This window comes from Centrocercus urophasianus, unplaced genomic scaffold, assembly GCF_019232065.1.
Source record: "Centrocercus urophasianus isolate 14NV4802_14NV808 unplaced genomic scaffold, USGS_Curo_1.0 seq_12, whole genome shotgun sequence".
Lineage (NCBI taxonomy): Eukaryota > Metazoa > Chordata > Aves > Galliformes > Phasianidae > Centrocercus > Centrocercus urophasianus.
This window is the reverse complement of record NW_024884364.1, coordinates 4,446,831-4,464,544: the sequence shown is the minus strand read 5'-3', so window position 1 is coordinate 4,464,544 and position 17,714 is coordinate 4,446,831. Positions and strand designations below refer to the sequence as shown.

At 43.5% G+C, this 17,714-nt stretch overlaps 1 protein-coding gene across 2 annotated transcripts in view; it reads left to right on the top strand.

Annotated features, from left to right (window-relative positions):
- Nucleotides 1-14,658, top strand: part of CFAP91 (cilia and flagella associated protein 91) — a 30,725-nt gene extending 16,067 nt beyond the window's left edge. For both annotated transcript variants that reach the window (XM_042810211.1, XM_042810214.1), the window contains 7 exons: nt 1,425-1,541; nt 4,055-4,126; nt 4,799-4,945; nt 7,899-8,120; nt 9,431-9,579; nt 10,763-10,854; nt 13,840-14,658. In XM_042810211.1, the coding sequence (XP_042666145.1) occupies nt 1,425-1,541; nt 4,055-4,126; nt 4,799-4,945; nt 7,899-8,120; nt 9,431-9,579; nt 10,763-10,854; nt 13,840-14,141 (1,101 nt within the window). In that variant the 3' untranslated portion in view covers nt 14,142-14,658. The remainder of the gene's footprint in view (nt 1-1,424; nt 1,542-4,054; nt 4,127-4,798; nt 4,946-7,898; nt 8,121-9,430; nt 9,580-10,762; nt 10,855-13,839) is intronic.
- The last annotated feature ends 3,056 nt before the right edge of the window (nt 14,659-17,714 follow it).

The window sequence follows — 17,714 nt, the reverse complement described above, 5'->3', positions numbered from 1 at the left end:
TACCCCCTCCACCTAGAAGACTCTCTACTTTTCTGCACCTATTGATTATCCGGGCTGAAAGTTTAGCTCCAGTATTCAAGAAGAGTTTTGTACAATGACCACTGGTGTTTCAAAAATTGCAAGTGCCGTCTATTTTCTGTTACTGGAGAGAGAAATGCAGTGAGGGATTTCTTTTCTTTGTTTCCTTGGATTTTATTTTTGTTTTTTCATATTTGACTGTATCTTTGCAACGTGCCTTCTCTAAAAATAAATGAATAAATAAAAACAGAAGAGTAAAATGAAAGGTCTCTTTGCTGAAGTTCTTATAGTCATAAAGACCAAAGATCCAATCTGCGCAGTGGTAAGATTATATTTCAGAAAGAAGTTTAAATGCATGTAGACAGGTATTGCAGTGCCATTGGAAGAGATTGTTTGAATACCTTGCAATTAAGTAGGTTGCAAGGGGCATCTGGCAGGACTTTGTCTGTAAAAACAGTTTGGAAATATCTTGAAGGGGCAGAGACCTTGATGGCAATTTCAGCTTCCAGCCTGCTTAGGCCTACAAATTCTGGCGTCTGCCACCAAGCAGCTGCAAGCAGAGTAAAGTCCATTTTCGTGGTGAATTTTCCTGGTAGAAGGAAGTTCTCAGGCAAGTTTACCTTCCTTTTTGCCTTTAATCTACTTATGCAGTTGCTGTGAGTGCTGCTGGGCAGAGGAGAGTTTCAGAGCATATTTTCCAAAGAGGTCCTGGATCATTCAGTACAGCCCTGTGCAGAAACAGGATATCATACAGAGAGATTTTCCCAAGGAGGGAGCACAGAACAGTGACTCTTGGAGTGAACTCCTTTACTAGTGGCTACATAACACTTTCAACTTGCAGTAACAGTTGTTGTACCTATACTTAAAGGCAAAATCTTACAACCATTTTCTTCAATACATAAACTGTAATTGTGATGTTTTTACCCATGCTTTGAAAGTACTTCTATCATAGGAATGTCATTAATATCCTTGTCATTGCAGAAGGCAAGAAAGTAACACATACAATTGCTTCTGCTTGCAGATGGGTCAGTGTTAAATCTTCAAATGGAAAAAATTACTTTCAAAAATGTTTTATTTTGGAGATTGGGTTCACACCAATTTCAGGCGACTCGCTCTATACAGTTGCTGATGATTGACTTGTAAATATCATAAAATAGCTCTCTGCAAATTGTTTTGAAATTCCCATTGGTATCTTCTGAATAGCATAATCTACCAGCCATATTCCTATATACTATAAAACTATGTAGTTTTTCAGTTGCTGTGTCATGCAGAATGGAAGCCATAAGGCTGTAAAACGCAGGACTTCTTTCAGTCAGTGTGATCAGGAGTAGCCAGCATCTGCAGTAGAGGCCTTACTATCTTGCTCTAACTAGCTCAGTTCTGAGTAAACTCTGTGACTGTTTCAGGCACTGTTGGAGAAGAAGAATAAAGTCAAGGAGCCAAAGAAGCCTCTTCACTTCCTTGAAAAAGTAGAAAAGCCTGTCCCTCGTCCCCCCACTCCAATTTTGGAAAAACCATCAATTGTAAGTGGAATGATTTTAGCACTATTCATTTATTTTCTTTTGATCCTCCATTATTTCCTACCTGGTTGTTGAAGGAATGCCCAGAGAAGGAAGGAAGTGAGTTTTATCTTTTTTGTTGTCATTACGTATTTGTCTTAGAAATACAAGTGCATTTCTTAAGCCTCTCATTTATTTATTCTACGAAGATTCTAGTAACTGAAGAACTGGAAATCTTTTACCTTATCTGTTGGCTAAATCCTTTAATTAGCTTCCATTTATAAAGAAATAAATTAGTAGATGTGTTGTTCTCTTGCTCATTGGGAACAAAAAAGCAATCATAGATCTCAGCAAACATGACTTTATTCAGCGTCTTCCATCCTTCTGATCTGACAACACCATCATAATCCAGGGGAGCTATTAAGTTTAGTCCCATTGAAGTCCATAAGACTTTGGTACTTAGCACTGAGAGTGCACTTCATTAATTTGCTGAGATGAAGCTCTTGTCATTGCAAAGGACTCAGTCTTTGATGAACGTGCTCAGTTTAGGTGACGGTTCACCTTCATTTTTCCGTAGAGATCAGAACAGCAGTAATGTGTCATGGGGATTGTGATGTGCCATAGGAAAAAAACAAACAACTTCTTAGGGGAGCTGCAACTTCTTTTCCATTTTTGAAGTAACGCACTTCAGAGATGGTTGCCCCAGTGGATGGCTTTGTCTGCTTATTAACACCATTTTCCTGAGGCAGTAAAAAATCAGACATAATTGCCATTTAAACTTGTGAATTTTGGAGAGTCACACAGCCATGAATGCACGAGAGAAAAAGTCTTATTAAGCCATCCATGCCATCTTCCCTCATGCAGTATGATGATCTATGTTTTATACAGTCCATTTTAAGATGAATGCAGCAAGAATATCTGCTTGGGGAGAACTTTCTACACTTTTACTAACACCTAGCTATTAGGTATTGTATTGGAGTAGTACATTTACACTACTGAGATACAAGACTTTGGAAGATTCTTTTAGACACAAGGAAAGAAATCAGAAAAATGCATCTCTTAATCATAGTCATTCTTGAAGCTATTTTCAGATTATATTTTCTTTTGGAAGGCTCCCATTACAATACACTTCCACTTAGATTAATTCCGCCAACATTTGGTTGATTTCCAAATATCCTTATGCATGAACACTTACATGATTTGAGCTCTCCAGTGAAGAGATCTGTGAAATCAGTCCACTTCAGCCACCAAAGAGCATCTGCAGCATCACCTGCCTACCTTACAGAATCCAAGTAAGCTTTATCCTACCAGTTTTCTCCTGAAAGCAAGGTCATTCTCTCTTGCTGGTTTGTAGCAGGTGGATTGAAAGGTTGATGATTACCCTTGCTAAAGCATTGTTTGTAGCACCAAACAGTACAACTCCAAGTACAGAAGATTACATCACACAAAAATATAGACTAAATCTTATAGTAATTTGCCTTACCTGTATTGCATATATGTTGATTGTCTCCACTTCCATGCCTGGAGGGTTTGTAGGCCTCACCTCTGCAGCCAGGTGACGTGGTGCAGTTTAGCTTTCTAACTAGACTGTGAATTTATCCTTTCTTTCCATAGGAAAAGAACACACCAAATCAAAAGACAGTCCTTCTCTCATTCCATGCTCTTCCCAGCACTTCTCAAATGCCACTTTTCCATTCAAACTTTATAGGCTCTTTATGTAAAAAAAACCCTTCTTTCAATTTTTAGTTTTCTTTTTATCTTTCCCAGGTACCTAATGAGCTTTCTTTTCCTGCTGCTGTCAGTTCAGCAAGATCCCTCAGCAAGAAAAAATGCTGCCCGTTCTATTTAAAATAAGCTTTTTTTTTTCTTCTCCTGTGGACCTGTTCTCTTTCTCATTACATACCATCATTTTTCCAAGTTGTATCAGTCATACAGTGCTACATTAGCGAACTTCTTGAAGAAACAGATTGCACTCTAGGGTAATTTATTTTACTTCCAAACTATCAATTTATTGAGTCTTAATTTACCAAGTTACTCTGATGAAGGTCACCACTGGAAGAAAATATAAGAAAAAAAAAAAAAAAAAAAAAAAGGATATGTTGCTTTTTAATCCCTTTATTTATAGTTAACAGCTCTCTTGCAGCTCCTTAAATAATTCTTCTATCCCCTTAGTGTCTTCACCTGTAAATTTGTGTTGTTCACTGTCATTTTGCCAACTCAGTCAAGCGATAAGTCATACTTCTAACATGTACAGTCATTTTCTCCATCAGTATCTTAGTATGAGATACTTCTCTCTAGAGACCCTCTAAAATCTCAGATAGAACCTCATTATATTGTCTTGCTCCCCCACCTCTTATAAAACATGGAAGTATGTATTTTCCTGACTCATATTCCTTTCATTAGAAGAAAAGTGCTCACAAACAATTGAGAAATTGGTATTAATTTCACTTTTTGATAGTTAGGTGGATACTCCATGGAAATCTCAGCCTCCAAATAAATTGGCATTTATTGTGTGGATATTTGTTTGGCTTTGTCAGGAGGAAGAGGAAAGAGAACTGGCAGTGATCTGCTTGCAGAAATTGCTCCGAGGCAGGGCTATTCAGAACAAGGTACTTTGTGTGTCTTGGTGTATGTCTCTCTTCAGATTGACAGTGGGAATGATTGGAGGTGTTTGCAATCTTTCTTCCTCAGAACTAATCTAGGGTAATGAGGATTATGCAGCATATCCTCCTATATGGCCTCTGAAGTCCTTCAAGTCTTCGCTCTCCATCCCAAATTTTTTACAGGAACATTTAGGTTCCTACCCGTTTGTGTCTCCCTGCCATGCATTCAGCTGTTTAATTAGATGCTTCATAACAGAATTACTCAAATGACAAATTCTAGACTAGATCTGGATTATGAGTACATTTTGCCTTGATTATGCCAAGATCCCATGCACACAAGAACAGCACAAAGCTGTGCCAGGTGAGTTTCATACTGGATGTCTGCAAAAATTTCTGTACCTTGAGGGTGGACAAACGCTAGAACAGACTTCTAAGAGAGAGAGCTGGTGACCCATGCCTGTCAGTGTTTAAGACACTTGGATAAATGCCCTCAGTAATATGCTTTAACTTTTGGTTAGCCTTGCAATGATCAGCCACTTGGACTCACTGATCTTTGTAGGTCCCTTCCAACTAAACTGTTCTGTCCTATTCATGGAGAAAAAGTGTGTGCTTTGTTAGCAGAACACGTTGAATATATTCTCTGTTTAACATGCTTGTTTGTCTAACTTTATCTAAAAGATGTTTGAAGAGAAGGAGAAGAGGCTGGAACTGATCCAAGAGCTGCGCACCACTCATGCACTTCAAGAGAATGGACAACTGCTTCTGAAAGTACAGGAGAAAATGAGCCGGGCCTTACAGCAGCAGCATGACTTGAAAATGCACAAGGTATACCTATAAAGATGGAGAGGTTGACTCACCACACTCCTCTAGCAGGGCACTGTGCTTGCAGCAGCATCAGCACTCTCACTTATTTGTTTTCTGTTATCCACAGCACAGAAAGAAGCCCAAATAACTCAAATCTGTGGGGCTTTTAATGAGATTTTTGAGATTCCCCAGAGCCTGCACAGTATCAAGAGCAGTCTGAGGCACCCTGACCACAGCTGCAACCCAAGCTGTTACTTGCTTATTTATAATCCCGTGGCTCTGAACAAACTGCACCTTCAGACGAACCTCATTTTACCCACATTTCTGTCTCTTTGACTGGTGCTGTGACCTGGCATCACAATATCTGCTAGTCACTTGCACCTATCAGATGCCTTTTATTGAATGCATGTTTATACTGCATCATTTTCCAATTCCTTTTCTAGCTTGGCACTCCCTTAGTCTCCTCTTCAGGCACAAAGTATCAGTGGATTTATTTTGTAAATCTTGGAGGGATTGAGACTTCTAGGAATTTAGCAGTGATGTCGTATTGCTGTTGCCACTGTTCCAGAGAAGAGAGAAATTCTAGGCCCCATTCCCTACCAAGAATCTAGGGAGTGCTGGGGACACAAATTCTCATCCTATTTCCTCGCTGGGCCATGGCCTTCCAGAGCACAGTTAATCGAATGGCAGTCTCAGACTGGAGAGATGATAAAGAAATTCTGTCCATCTCAGATGCAGAGTCACTCCCACAATTCTGCAGGTGTTTGTGCATAGTTTTTACCACTCTCCTGGTGTTTCACTGACCGACTGTGAGACAATACTATGGTTTGCATATTATGCTAACAGCATCCACTAGCCACTGGTGTGGCAGAGATGAAGTCAAGTTACTGCATCTTGCTAGGTGGGCAGCAGCAAAATCTCCCCTCAGATCCCAACGAAAAATAAATTACGTGTGCGTGTTTTGCTGTTTATGATTTTTAGATGCTCCCCAATATACAGGGAGCCTGAATATAAATCATAGAATCCAGGATTCATCTAATGAGAAATTAATAAAAAACGGAGCTTTTTGCTCTGTCCCTGGAGGCCTGAGTAAGAGTGAAGGAGAAAGCTGTTCAGATATAATGACGTTCAGAAGAGAGAGAGCAAATGTAAAAGATGCTGACCTCTGATCTCAAAATTTCCTTTTGGGAGAGCCACTATCCCCCTCTGCTGGCACTCCTCTGCACTTGCTTTTTTTTTCTTCTTTTTTTTTTTGTTTCCTCTCTTTTAACTAAGTCTCGGAAGGCACACAGTCCAAGGCTCAACTCTTTAAATATTTAGAACTTTAAAACTCTGGAATGCATGTGCAATAGTTGTGTAAGTGTATGCCTATTTTGGAAAGTCACTGATGATTCATAGTCCTTTAGTTCTAGCTGGTCACAATTTTTTCAGATTTTTAACTTCCCTGGTATAGAAAAAGGCTTTTTTTTAAGAAATGTTGAGACTGAAATTCCAGATAAAATTGTCAAAGATGAAAATTTCGAACTTGAGGAACAGCAAAATCCTAAGACAGGTTTGTTCCTGTGTTGCTCTCCCCCATGTCATGTAGGTTTTGAACACAGCACCTTGAGCAATAAAAAGAAAGAAGCTTGTTAGCTCCTTGATATTCATCCCTGAAGAATGGTGAGTTACTGCATTGCTGTAAACACCATCCTGAACACCTATGGGCTGAGCATTGTCACTTCTAGGTGCATGCAGCACTGACAATCCCACTTTCTTTTAAAAACTGCATGAGCAAACGGCATAGCAGTATAAGAAAGATGATTTATTTCTACTTGTCTGGCATATTTCACCTCCAGTATGCTTTGAGTTTTACATTCAAGTCTTCTCTGCTATTGCTTGTTTATTCCAACAGAGACACAACATGCCAGCCAGCTCCAGACATTGTTTCCTGCCTAAGACTGTCCACAGTCCATGCTGGAGATAATGTACTTACCATATATCTTGTCACTTTCTGAGATGCAGTCATACATACCAGGTCCATAAAACAAGTCACAGGCAGCACTGTGATGCCAAACACCTGAACTCGGGTCTCAGCTCTGTCACAGACTTTCTGATTTTCCATTGCCTGGATTTTGAGTTTTCTTGAGCACTTGTGCAAACTGAGTATAATCAGTATTGATTTGAGCTTGACAGACTCTAGTACTTAACTTGTACAGCTTTAGGGAATAACTCAATACCTAAATCTCTTGATTTCTGTATCACCTCTGCACTTTGCTTACATTGTGAATGTCCAACCAAAAAGGAAAGATTTCTCTGAGACAGCCTTGAACTGCAACAGACATGATGAGTCCTCAAAATAGCATAGAAATGTGGCTGTACTCAAAATTGTACAGCTTCCTAAGCTTTGACTCAAGCTCCCTGTTTGTAAGAATTGAGGCTTTACTTTCCAGATGTTAAAAGCTGTCTTTGCATCTTTTGATCCTATTTTTTCTAGCTGAGCTTAGCACAGAAAGATGAAGGGTATACAAAGCGACCATTTCATTGTCACTTTTTATTTTCATCTCCCTTTTCTCAGGCTGGGAATTGGAGCAGTTTCCCAGTAGCAGAAAGAAGGCCCCAGTGACTGTTCTGATTATACTCATAGACAAAAAAACAGTTCAGAATAGCTGGAATACAGTGCATCTAGTGTTTTATTTCCTCCCACTCACCCAAGCGAGGAGACTGCTTGTCAGAGTGTAACAGGACCAGGACCATCCTCATGGTGGCTATTTTTACCATCTTTTTGCCTCTTTGTACCATCAGGGCCAGTTCCACTTTACAGTATGTGGAATCCAGGTCTGTGCATGTGAAACAAGAATGCAGAACTCCCCACGGTCAATGTGAGGGGATGCTGAAGGGCTGTCTCACATGCCTGTGGTCGTCCTGAGTCTCAGAGGGACATTCCTGAGGCTTGTAACACGATTCTTTGCATTTTTTTATTTTTTTTTTAAAGCTGTCATCAATGGAAAGCCACTTGGCCTGGGAAGAAGGAAGGGCACTGGCAAACATGTTTGATTTCCTATCCAAAGAACTGCTGAGGCTGCAAGAAGAGCGGAGGATCCATGCTTTTGTCATGCTGGCTGAGAGGACCAGGCGGATGCGGGAAGCAGAGGAGAGTGGGCGCCGACAGGTGGAAGAGAGGCAGCGGCAGGAGGAAGATGAGATCTTCAGACAGGCAAGAGAAGGAGACTGGTGGAACTGTGGGCAGCTTGTGGGAAGGTCTAGCTGGAAGGGAAGCACTTGAGATTTCACCAAGGTGGTGATTAGGGGAAAGGCTTAGTGAAGAGAGGGTGATTGCATTCTATAAAGGTCATCTGCACTCAGTTAAGGGTGATCTGAGTGCAGACAGATCTGTTGAGCATTCAGTTACACGTCTTGAGTAAGTTTCCAAAGTTCCACAAACACTTCTAGAAAACAGATGAACCTACACCATCTTTAGTATTAATGTTTTGTCAGAACCTGGTCTGTCCAGCAGAACTGCTATGGGCTCTCCCAGGAAAGATGCCTTTAAGCAAGATTTTCAAACGATTTTGTCCCCAAAAGTAGACTGTAATAACAAGGGGTACCATAAGATTGTTTTGAAACAATAATGAATAACGTAACTGTGAAGCCCAGAAAGTAGTCCTGAGATTATCCTATTCCATAACTAGAATGTAGTCCTGTTCCTGTTCCCTAGCTCCTGAGTGCATGAAGCAGTTGAAACAAATGAGTGGGAGCCTAATTGTCTAAACCAATAATTTCCAAACTTGATGGGAGGAAATTAATACCAGGAGAGTCTGAAATTAGGATTGTTTTTCTTTTAATTTTAGCTTTTTCTCTTTTCCAGTTCTCTAAGTGGCAAACAAGAAGGTCAAAATGCAATTAGTTTAAGCCCTTCAGACTAGCAGAGGGAAAAGCTCCATTTCTAGAATCTTTGCTCTACGTCCATTGTAAGGAAACCAATAATTTTACCTTGTTATTCATGTATCTGCGTTTGGTTCAGTGGAAGCTTCTCCTCTAGGATTTGCTTGAATGAAAGCTGATTAACTTACTGAAGCCAACGCTGGCATTTGTTATTTGGCAGCTGTTTAGGAGCCCATGAGAACTGAAGAGGCAACTGCTGTTGGATTCATAGTGAACCTGCTGCAGAAATGTATCTGGTGATAAGTTTTGCATCTGTTTCTCCACTTAGAATCATAGAATCACCAAGGTTGGAAAAGACCTAAAAGGTCATCCAGTCCAACCGTTCACCTATTCCCAATAGCTCCCCCTAAACCATGTCCCTCAACACAACATCAACTTGTTTCCGTTTGTTCTCAGATGGAGTTATTGGAGAAGAATCTTTTACTCAAGTTATTCTTCCCAGAAAGGGCCTTTGAATCTAAACCTCTGGCTGGCCTGCCTGAAATTGAGAGTGGCTGGTGATTTTATTTCTCTGGAAATCTGGTTCCATTCTCTTAGCAAGGCAATGGGCAGTAAGAGCAACACCTTGGTATTCTGTTCCAGGTGGTGAAAATGCACCAGAGCACTGTTGACTCCTACCTGGAAGACATTATCTTAAGTAGCATGGAGAACACAGCTGAAGAGCAAGCAAGGGAAGAAGTTCAGAGAATGGCTGTAGAAATCAATGACATTGCTTATGAACTGGAAAGAAGGTGTGTTCCTAAAAACCACATTGAGGTCACTTACAGCAGTTTAGAACCTGCCTAGCTGCCTGCATCTGGGGTTACATGTACAGTCTAAGAGAAAGGAAGGCTAGAGCAGTACTGTTCATGACCACCTCATTAGTGTGACTGCTGGATGGGAACCACACTGTTACTGTCTGGTGCATGCATATAAATTTGTCAGAGCTTTATTTTTATGCAGCATGTGCCAGATTCCCTTTGGAAATCACTTGTGGGATCTGTGAATCACCCTTTTTAGACTTCTCCATGCCAATGTGATGCTGTGACTGAACTTTAAGAGAATCTGGGAACCGCCTAAAGCAATGCCCATTCATGCTGGTCTTTTCATTTATTTACAGTATTACAGAAAATCAGTTTGAAAGAGATGCTAAAGATACAGCTGTACAGAAATCTCTCCTTCTGAGGTAGCCGTTCTTTTAGAAAGTGCCAGTTTCCATGGGCTCGGTCATATTGATAGTGCTTTGGGTAGAGTAACTTGTTGAGAACGCCGTGGTCTTGTGTTGGGCTGGGGCATCAAGAATGAATACTTTTCAGGACCTGCCAAGGCTCCGATTCAGTTTCTGTGCCCTTTCTTTGGATCCGAGCCATAAAAATCCCAATGACACAGTGACTCCCCTATGGTACAGCAGCCGTCTGTTTTGTAACGAGATGAATACGAGCAGAATGTCAAAATCCTTGGGGAGAATGAAGCGTAGATAATGCATGCAGCCCTTGGGCCAGTTGGGAACCCGCTGAACACTGGCATGGTAAAGAGCATGGGGACCGCTGCAAAGTCACAAAAGGGAAGAGTTCAGCAAACTCAGCAAAGGGCCAAAAACTAAATTGTGAAAGACTCAATTCCTTGGAGCTGTGTTTGTGGGTTTGTCGTCATTCAGGGCCGGGCTCCCAAATACCTCAGAGGATGAGGAGTCTCGGGTGGCCAGAAATGCTGCTTTTCCAATGCAGTGTTGAAGACATTGGCAGTGCAGAGGGCAGTAGTCACACTGTCACGGCACTGCATCAATTTTTTTTTTGATAAATAGACTGAGCTGATGATTACTGCCATGACTCACTTGAAAACAGTGATAATATTTACGAGGAAATTGTGTGCTTGCAGAGGTATTCTGGAAAGAAAAATGAAATACTAATATTACTTTCTGCATCTGTTCTGTAGTCGAACTCACCTACAGTCAGAAGAGATTGTAGCAGAGCTGGTTTATGCTTTCCTGATACCAGAGATTGAGAAAATGTCTATCAGAGAAAAAGGTGAGGAGCCAAGGTTTATGCTGTTTTTGAATTGCTTCACCATCCTTACTCTTGCTCACCGAAAGGAAAAAATGCAGTGCCAGGAGATGCCTCAGCTCTCTGAGATGCCTCTTCTGCACTGTGCAGGTCCCTTTTCACCAATTTCTCACAATCTTGATGGCCCAAATTAGATCTGATGCAAATTGCATCTGCAGCATATAACTGCAGAAGTGGAAAAAAAGAAAAAACACTGTACATCCAGAAACAAACAGAAAAAATCTTTAGGCAGCATGGTTGTGAGTTGTGTGTTATGTGGCAATTTGTAAAATCTGGAAGTCTTTAACAAGCAGATTACTTAAACATGGGCCGTATCTGAAAGGAACATTATATCCTTTCCGATGGTTTTTATTCACAATCAGTTAAAAACCAAAGCCACCAATAAGGTTTTAAGGATGACTGTAGTGGCACCATGCTTTAAGGAGAGAATCTTGCTGTGTTAAAAGGCATTTCTGTATAGTCAAAATGGAAAAGTATATCTCAAAATACAGAGGGGAGGACACCAGAAACCCATGACCTCGATGGTCATGAATAAATGTTGTTTTTAACTCAGTTTTCCACTGACTAGCATACTCAGAAGGTTGGTGACTGAACCAGTCATCCATACAAAGAAGATGTAACTTACGAAGAGCGCTTGCATCACTGCTGAAGTGGTCCTTGCCTCATTACACTTCTCTGCCTTGAAAACAAAGGCGCTTTTACTTTATTCTGATTTTTTTTAAATGAAAACACAAACCTTTCAAATATGCTTTATGATCTAGGAATTGTGCAAACCTCTTTATTCCTGGTTTGTGTATTTGTCACAACAGCATCTGTTCAGCAGCTGACAGTTCTGTGTGAGCTTAAATCAGCTCTCTTCTCCCTAGCCTTGCTTCTGCACTCCTTCCAAGGCAGGATGATGTAATTGTAGTCAATGAAGCCTGCAGCATAGGTAATAGTACACACAGATTAGCCTGTGTCAGAAAGGAGAACAGAAAGAGAAGACCTGAACATGGCTTAGGATTCTAGGTATACCAAGGTACCATCAATAAGGAAAATACAGACCGAGCTTAAATGCAACAGTAGCTAATGGATGAAACATCTCAGAAGTGCTCCCACGAAGCAGAACTTAAAAAAAAAAATCGTCAAAGGATCCACTGTCTCAGATACAGTCAAAGTGGCTGGAAGGAAGATCTAGACCCAGGAAAAATGGAGGCTGGAAGAAGAGCTAGAGCAACAGGTGATAAAGTACAAGAGCTCCTTCAAACGTAGTTAGGCAAAGTTTGGCACAGTATTGTGACAGAAGCACTCACAAGAGATTCAATACCAAATGTGTGCTTTAATGAATAGGCTCTGCCGTAGACCTCCTTCATAGTGAGACCTTCAGGGAAGCAGAAATTGGTGACTATTCCTTGTGAATCCAAAGGAAATATTACCAAAGAGCAATGTTAGCTCTCACGAGCACATTGGCATACTGCATTTCTGTGGAAGCTTTTAAAGCTTTTCCCATTGTGAGCCAGCTTATTCATTATGAAACTGTTTCATTGACCCAGCACATTCCTGAGCACGCACATTCCTTGAAGCTATCAGGAAGCAATCTGAGAGCACAGCTGTGTGGCCTGCCAGAGGAGCAAGTCTATTTGTATCACAAAGATTTGAGGGCTTCCAAGTTCAGACTTTCCTTCAGCTTTCCCTTAAGCATCTCTATTTTGCCATTAAGTAGACTCTTCTCCTCTCCTTGCTCCCTTTCTCTCCCGTTCCTATGCATAAAAGCAGGAATTATCCAGAGCTGGCTCATCCTGAGACACTTCTGCACATCACTTCTGAACCGTCCCTCACTGAAGGTCAATGTTCTCGTGTGAAAAAAATGCTTTTAAAAGGAGAAAACTCAGCCACCAGTTTTTAACCCTCCTTGTAGATAGAGGAAGGGACTGCAGTGACACCAGGAGAGTACTCCCAATATAGTACATGCAATTCGTGCACATGCAACTGAAGCCAAACTGCCTTGGACAGACAAAGCTCTCCTGAGAATTGAGAGCTGGCTGGTGAGGGTTTGCTTACCAAACCCAGGCTAGATCTGTTGTATTTGCTGTCAGCAAAATGGAGCTGGAATATGGATAAACATAAACAGGCTGGGTGAGTAATGCTGAGCAAGGAGGGCTGTCTGAACGGCAACAGACCAAAACAAGAAGTTTTGGGCTTCTGCAGGGAAGCAACATGATGGCAGCCACTTCTCACTGCTGGAACATTCCCTCGCCCTCCTACAAGCACACAGTATTTCATTCCCTGTGATTGTTTATCAGAGTCATAAGTCTAGAGACAGAAAGACAGAACAAAGAATAGCAGAGATGAATTGTAGGGTCAGTGATTTAGCTTGGGTAATTACTTCCCAAGAGGTGGGCTGTACAAATCTGTACAATCTGTACAGATGAGATTGTACAGAATCTGTACAGAAATCTGTACAAATGAGATTGCTCGAAATCCGTGTAACTCAGTAAAGAACAATTCCACAGGAGCAAAAGGGAGATGATAGGATGGGTGGCTTAATGAATCTGTACTGTCTCCATGTCTTTCTTTGAACTCTTTCTCAGCGTAGGCATAATCATAAAATAAAGAGCAGGTTTCAGTTCCCTCTTCTAGAAACCTGCTACAATTTACAGGCACTGAAGGAGAAGCTAATTTAAAGCCTACTAACCTGTGCAGTAGTGCCCTAAGCTGGAAAGGATGACACGGGCTGTGCTTTCCACTGGCAGGGGGAGCTCATCTTCCAAGTGAAGTGCACAGTTGGGTGCTGCTATTAGGTGGCAGTAGAACACTTTCACCAAAGTTGTTGGGGTGTGATGTTTTTCCTGCGATTGGCTTTTCCAGAGCTCCAGAAAGGCCAGGAGCTGCCCCTCCCACCTCCCCCACAGAGAGCCCTGTGCTGCATGTTCCCAAGGAAAAGCCTTTCTTACCTCTTTTCCTTTGCAGTGAGGCAATCCCAAAGGAAACACATCTATGCTGCTCATCAGATCATCCATGGGAGTGTGGAAGAGTTATTGGCTGATCCAGCTTTACACCAGGAGATGCCTGCCAGCAAGATGAGGGGAGCTCCTCCTGTTGAGACAGCCAGCACTGCTTTGGGCAGGACCAACAGTGGACAGACTGTGGCTGATAGCTCTCACTCTGTCCCAGTTGCACAGGGTGTGTGTAAACCTCTGCGTGAAGAGAGCCCACAGGAGCCAGCAGTGAGCCCTGCTGATGCACCAGACAAAGATGGCAGGGCCTCCTAGAGATATGAATACGGTGAGTTTCCCTTCCCCTCACTGATCTGAGCTCAGAGCATAGGGAAGGAGATAGAAGCACATTACATTTACTTTTTCCAAGGCATCCAGAATGCAAAATTCATTATTTGACCCTTCAGCTGCCCACCAGCTATGCTGTCTTGGAACCAAACAACAGTGTGACAGTCCCAGTCCAACCCCTTTACCCATCGACCACTGAACCTCATTAGCTAATTTTTCTCTTCTAATTATTAGAGAAGTTTGAGTGAGAGACCACTTTTGATATTCTTGCTTGTATTCCTGGAGCAGGCCAACAGTGATGTGCTCCTGAGCTTTTGATGGTGCTTCCTTTTATCAGTAACACTGAATGACAAAACATTCCAAAAGTGGGATGTATCAAGGTGAGCCCCTGCACAAAGCTTTTCTCAAGCACATCCCACTGCTTGCCTTAATGGAGTAAAGCAGAGAGCAGGTTGTTGTATCAACAGCACCACTAATGGGCATTGTAGTTGAATGAAACCCCTCTTTGACGAGCTACTAATGGTGCCAGACCTTGCACCATCTTTTCATGTCATGCACTTAGGAAAGATGCCCTTGTCCTCAGTGAGAGGCTTCTGCCAGCCAGGCAGTCTCTGTCACTAACAATCAGATCTGGACCTCTTTGTGCTTTTTCTCATCCTGATGGAGACCACTTCTGGATAGTACCTTATTTCTTAGAACAGCATTAGTCGCTCTGCCCTTCATCTATGGGGGAAAAGCAGGAAGAATGCTGGCACATTCTGATGTGCAGGCAGGGGTTGCTCAGGCTCAGGATGCCAGCAGCCAGCGGGCCGTAGACACAGGCAGTGAGACACAGCATCTGAGCAGGAAGCTGTCAGCTCTCCAGCACTCACCTGTCTCTGGGTTCAGCGTCTCAGAGGTACGTTTATACCAATCCCAACATCAAACTCAAGCACAGCCATGACCAAACACCTCAAGTGCTTGCTTACTCACTGTTCCTAGAGTTCTAACTTATTCAGCAGTGCCAGTGCGTATGATATCTACGTTCTTCCAGCACCTCTTTGGACCTGATTACCTGTGCTTTGTGTTGGGGAGCCACAGGGATGGTCCTGCTCCAGCTAATTGTGAGCATTGCTCCGTTCCTTCAAAACCAGCAGTTGTTCAAAAATCCAGGCCCACCAGGGCATTTCTGGAAATATTTTGCATCACTTTTCCACTCAGTGGACTGAAGTGGGCGAGTGGCAGATAGAAGAGAGAGAGGAAAAAAAAAAATGGAGTACTCCTGTAGTCCACTGAGCTGTAAATGAGGACTGGAGAGAGGAACACTGCTGCACCACGATGCCATTGCCAGGCTGTCAGCCCTGGACCAGGGGCACCAGACAAGAAGGGGGTGGGGGGCTCTCAGCCTCTGTAATGCTGTGAAGTCTGGCAGGAGTCAGGGATGGGTGATGGGTTTTGGTGAGGATGCTGTGAGGATGAGTGTGGCAGGGTTTATGGATTGGGGAAAACTCCCATGGCGTTCCTCGCTAAGCACTGGAAACAAAGGTAACAAATGTAGAAACAGGAAGCAAAATCACAGAGTGTGGGAGGAGCGGCTTTGCAGGGCATTGGTTCCTTTGCCTCAGGCCACCTTGGACAAATTTAGCCTGGTTGAAAGAGGGGATAACACGAATCACAAGATCCAGTGTAATAAGAGAGACATGGAAAACTTGATGCAGCTCAACAGGAGAACAGGAAGAGCAAGCCAACGAAGCATTCACTGTATTTCTGAGATTGCACGTGGAAATAAACTTCCTCTGTGTGGCATGCTGTACAATTTGTCGTGGTTAAAAGACAAGAAGCATTCTAACAGGTGTGGGAATAGATGTAGGGAGCAGCATCCCTGCCTTCCCCAGGGATGCAGCCCAGCACGGCAGCCAGGAGCAGGGGATGAGTGCTGTGTGCAGGCTGAGCTAAACATGCCGTGGCTTTTGGTGTGATCTAAGGGGGATGCTGTCAGGGAAAAGCCCTCTTCTCCACAAGACATTGCATTGCATGGATACTGAATGCCAGGGCAAGGTTTCTGTTGGGAAACTGCTCCAGAAACTGCTTTCAGTCATCACATGTGGGGTTACAGAATGTGCTTTGAGAAAGAAAATGAGCACAGTGAGAGGGAATTGAGCTCATAAATCAGTAGCACAAGAATGCACCATTCCCTCCTGGCAGGAACCAGAACAGCCCTGGGGAGGAGCTGGATCTGAAACAAACACAGCAGATGCCTCCAGGGCTGCACCAGTACAGCGCAGGCACCTGGATGATGGCACTTGCCCTGCACAGCCTCCAGAAGCTCCTGGGAGGAGCCTGGCAGCGACACACAGCTCTTCTGTGTCCCAATGGGGCCTGGAGGGACCACAGAACACAAGCTCCACAGGGGCAGTGAGAGTGGCTGGAAATTGGTCCCTTTGGAGTGACAGAATGAAGGCAGATGGTCTCAGGTCTTCCCTGTGGCCTTGGCTCTCGCAGTGTGGGGTGAGAAAATCCTTTCTGCAGTTCCAACCAGCAGAAAGGCCTATCGATGGGATAACATGAAGGCAGCACACCTTTCCCCAGACGCTAACTGATAACAAACCCACAGTCTTCCGTCTCTCCTGCCTCCCTTAAGAGCAGCACAGCCATCACACAGCAGTGCACTCCTGCTCTCTGAGCGGCACTCCGTTCTGGTCTCACACGGGTACTTGGGCTCTGCCTGCTGCTTTGCTGGGCTCAGCTCAGCCCTCGCACAGCTGCAGGGTCATAAAACCACAAGCACAGTCCTCGCACACTGAAGGCTTTGCAGAGCTCAAATGTGGCTGTTACTGACTCAGCCACCTCCTGGAAGTGCCCCTGCCACAACCTGGGAAAGAGAGGCTGCTTTGGCTCCTGCTCCAACAGCATCATTCCGTCTCCCTTTCCTCCACCTCCTGCTGCCTGGTCCAGTCCATTCCTCTCAGCCCGTCTCCACATGCCAGAACCCCATCCTTTGTGTAGGGGCTCAGAGATCCCTTCCACCCTCCCCAGCAGCCCCCTCTGCACGGCCATCCTGGTACTCTCAGGTCAGTGCTGGACACAGGGCCGTCCATCCCCTTCCTTGGGGAGAGGCCAAGCAGTGTGCAGTGCTGCAAACTGTGCTGAGCAATGGCAGCTGTGCAGCACGGACCCGGTGCCGTTGCTCCTGGTGACAATGGCGGCAGTGAGCATGAGCAATGCCAGTGCTTTGAATACAGATGCAGCAACACGGAGCCATGTTCCTATGTAACTCCTAAATGACAAGCACCCGCCCTGCTGCCCTCCCATGCACCCACTCAGCAGCATCTGCTTGTTCACCGTTTCCCCTCTCCAGCATTTGAGAAGCAGCCGTTCCCATCAGCACTACGAAGCTGCATTTGCTTCTCTCTCCCTGAGCTGCTGCAGGACTGATCCTAAGAATGAAATCTTTTTTTTTTTTTCTTCTTCCTCTCTATGAGTCAGCAATAGCCAGCATCTGTAGTCAAAGCCTTTTGCAAACACCGTGTTGATCCCCCACCAACTGAACCCGCCAGCCCACATCATTCTCCCACCTGGCCA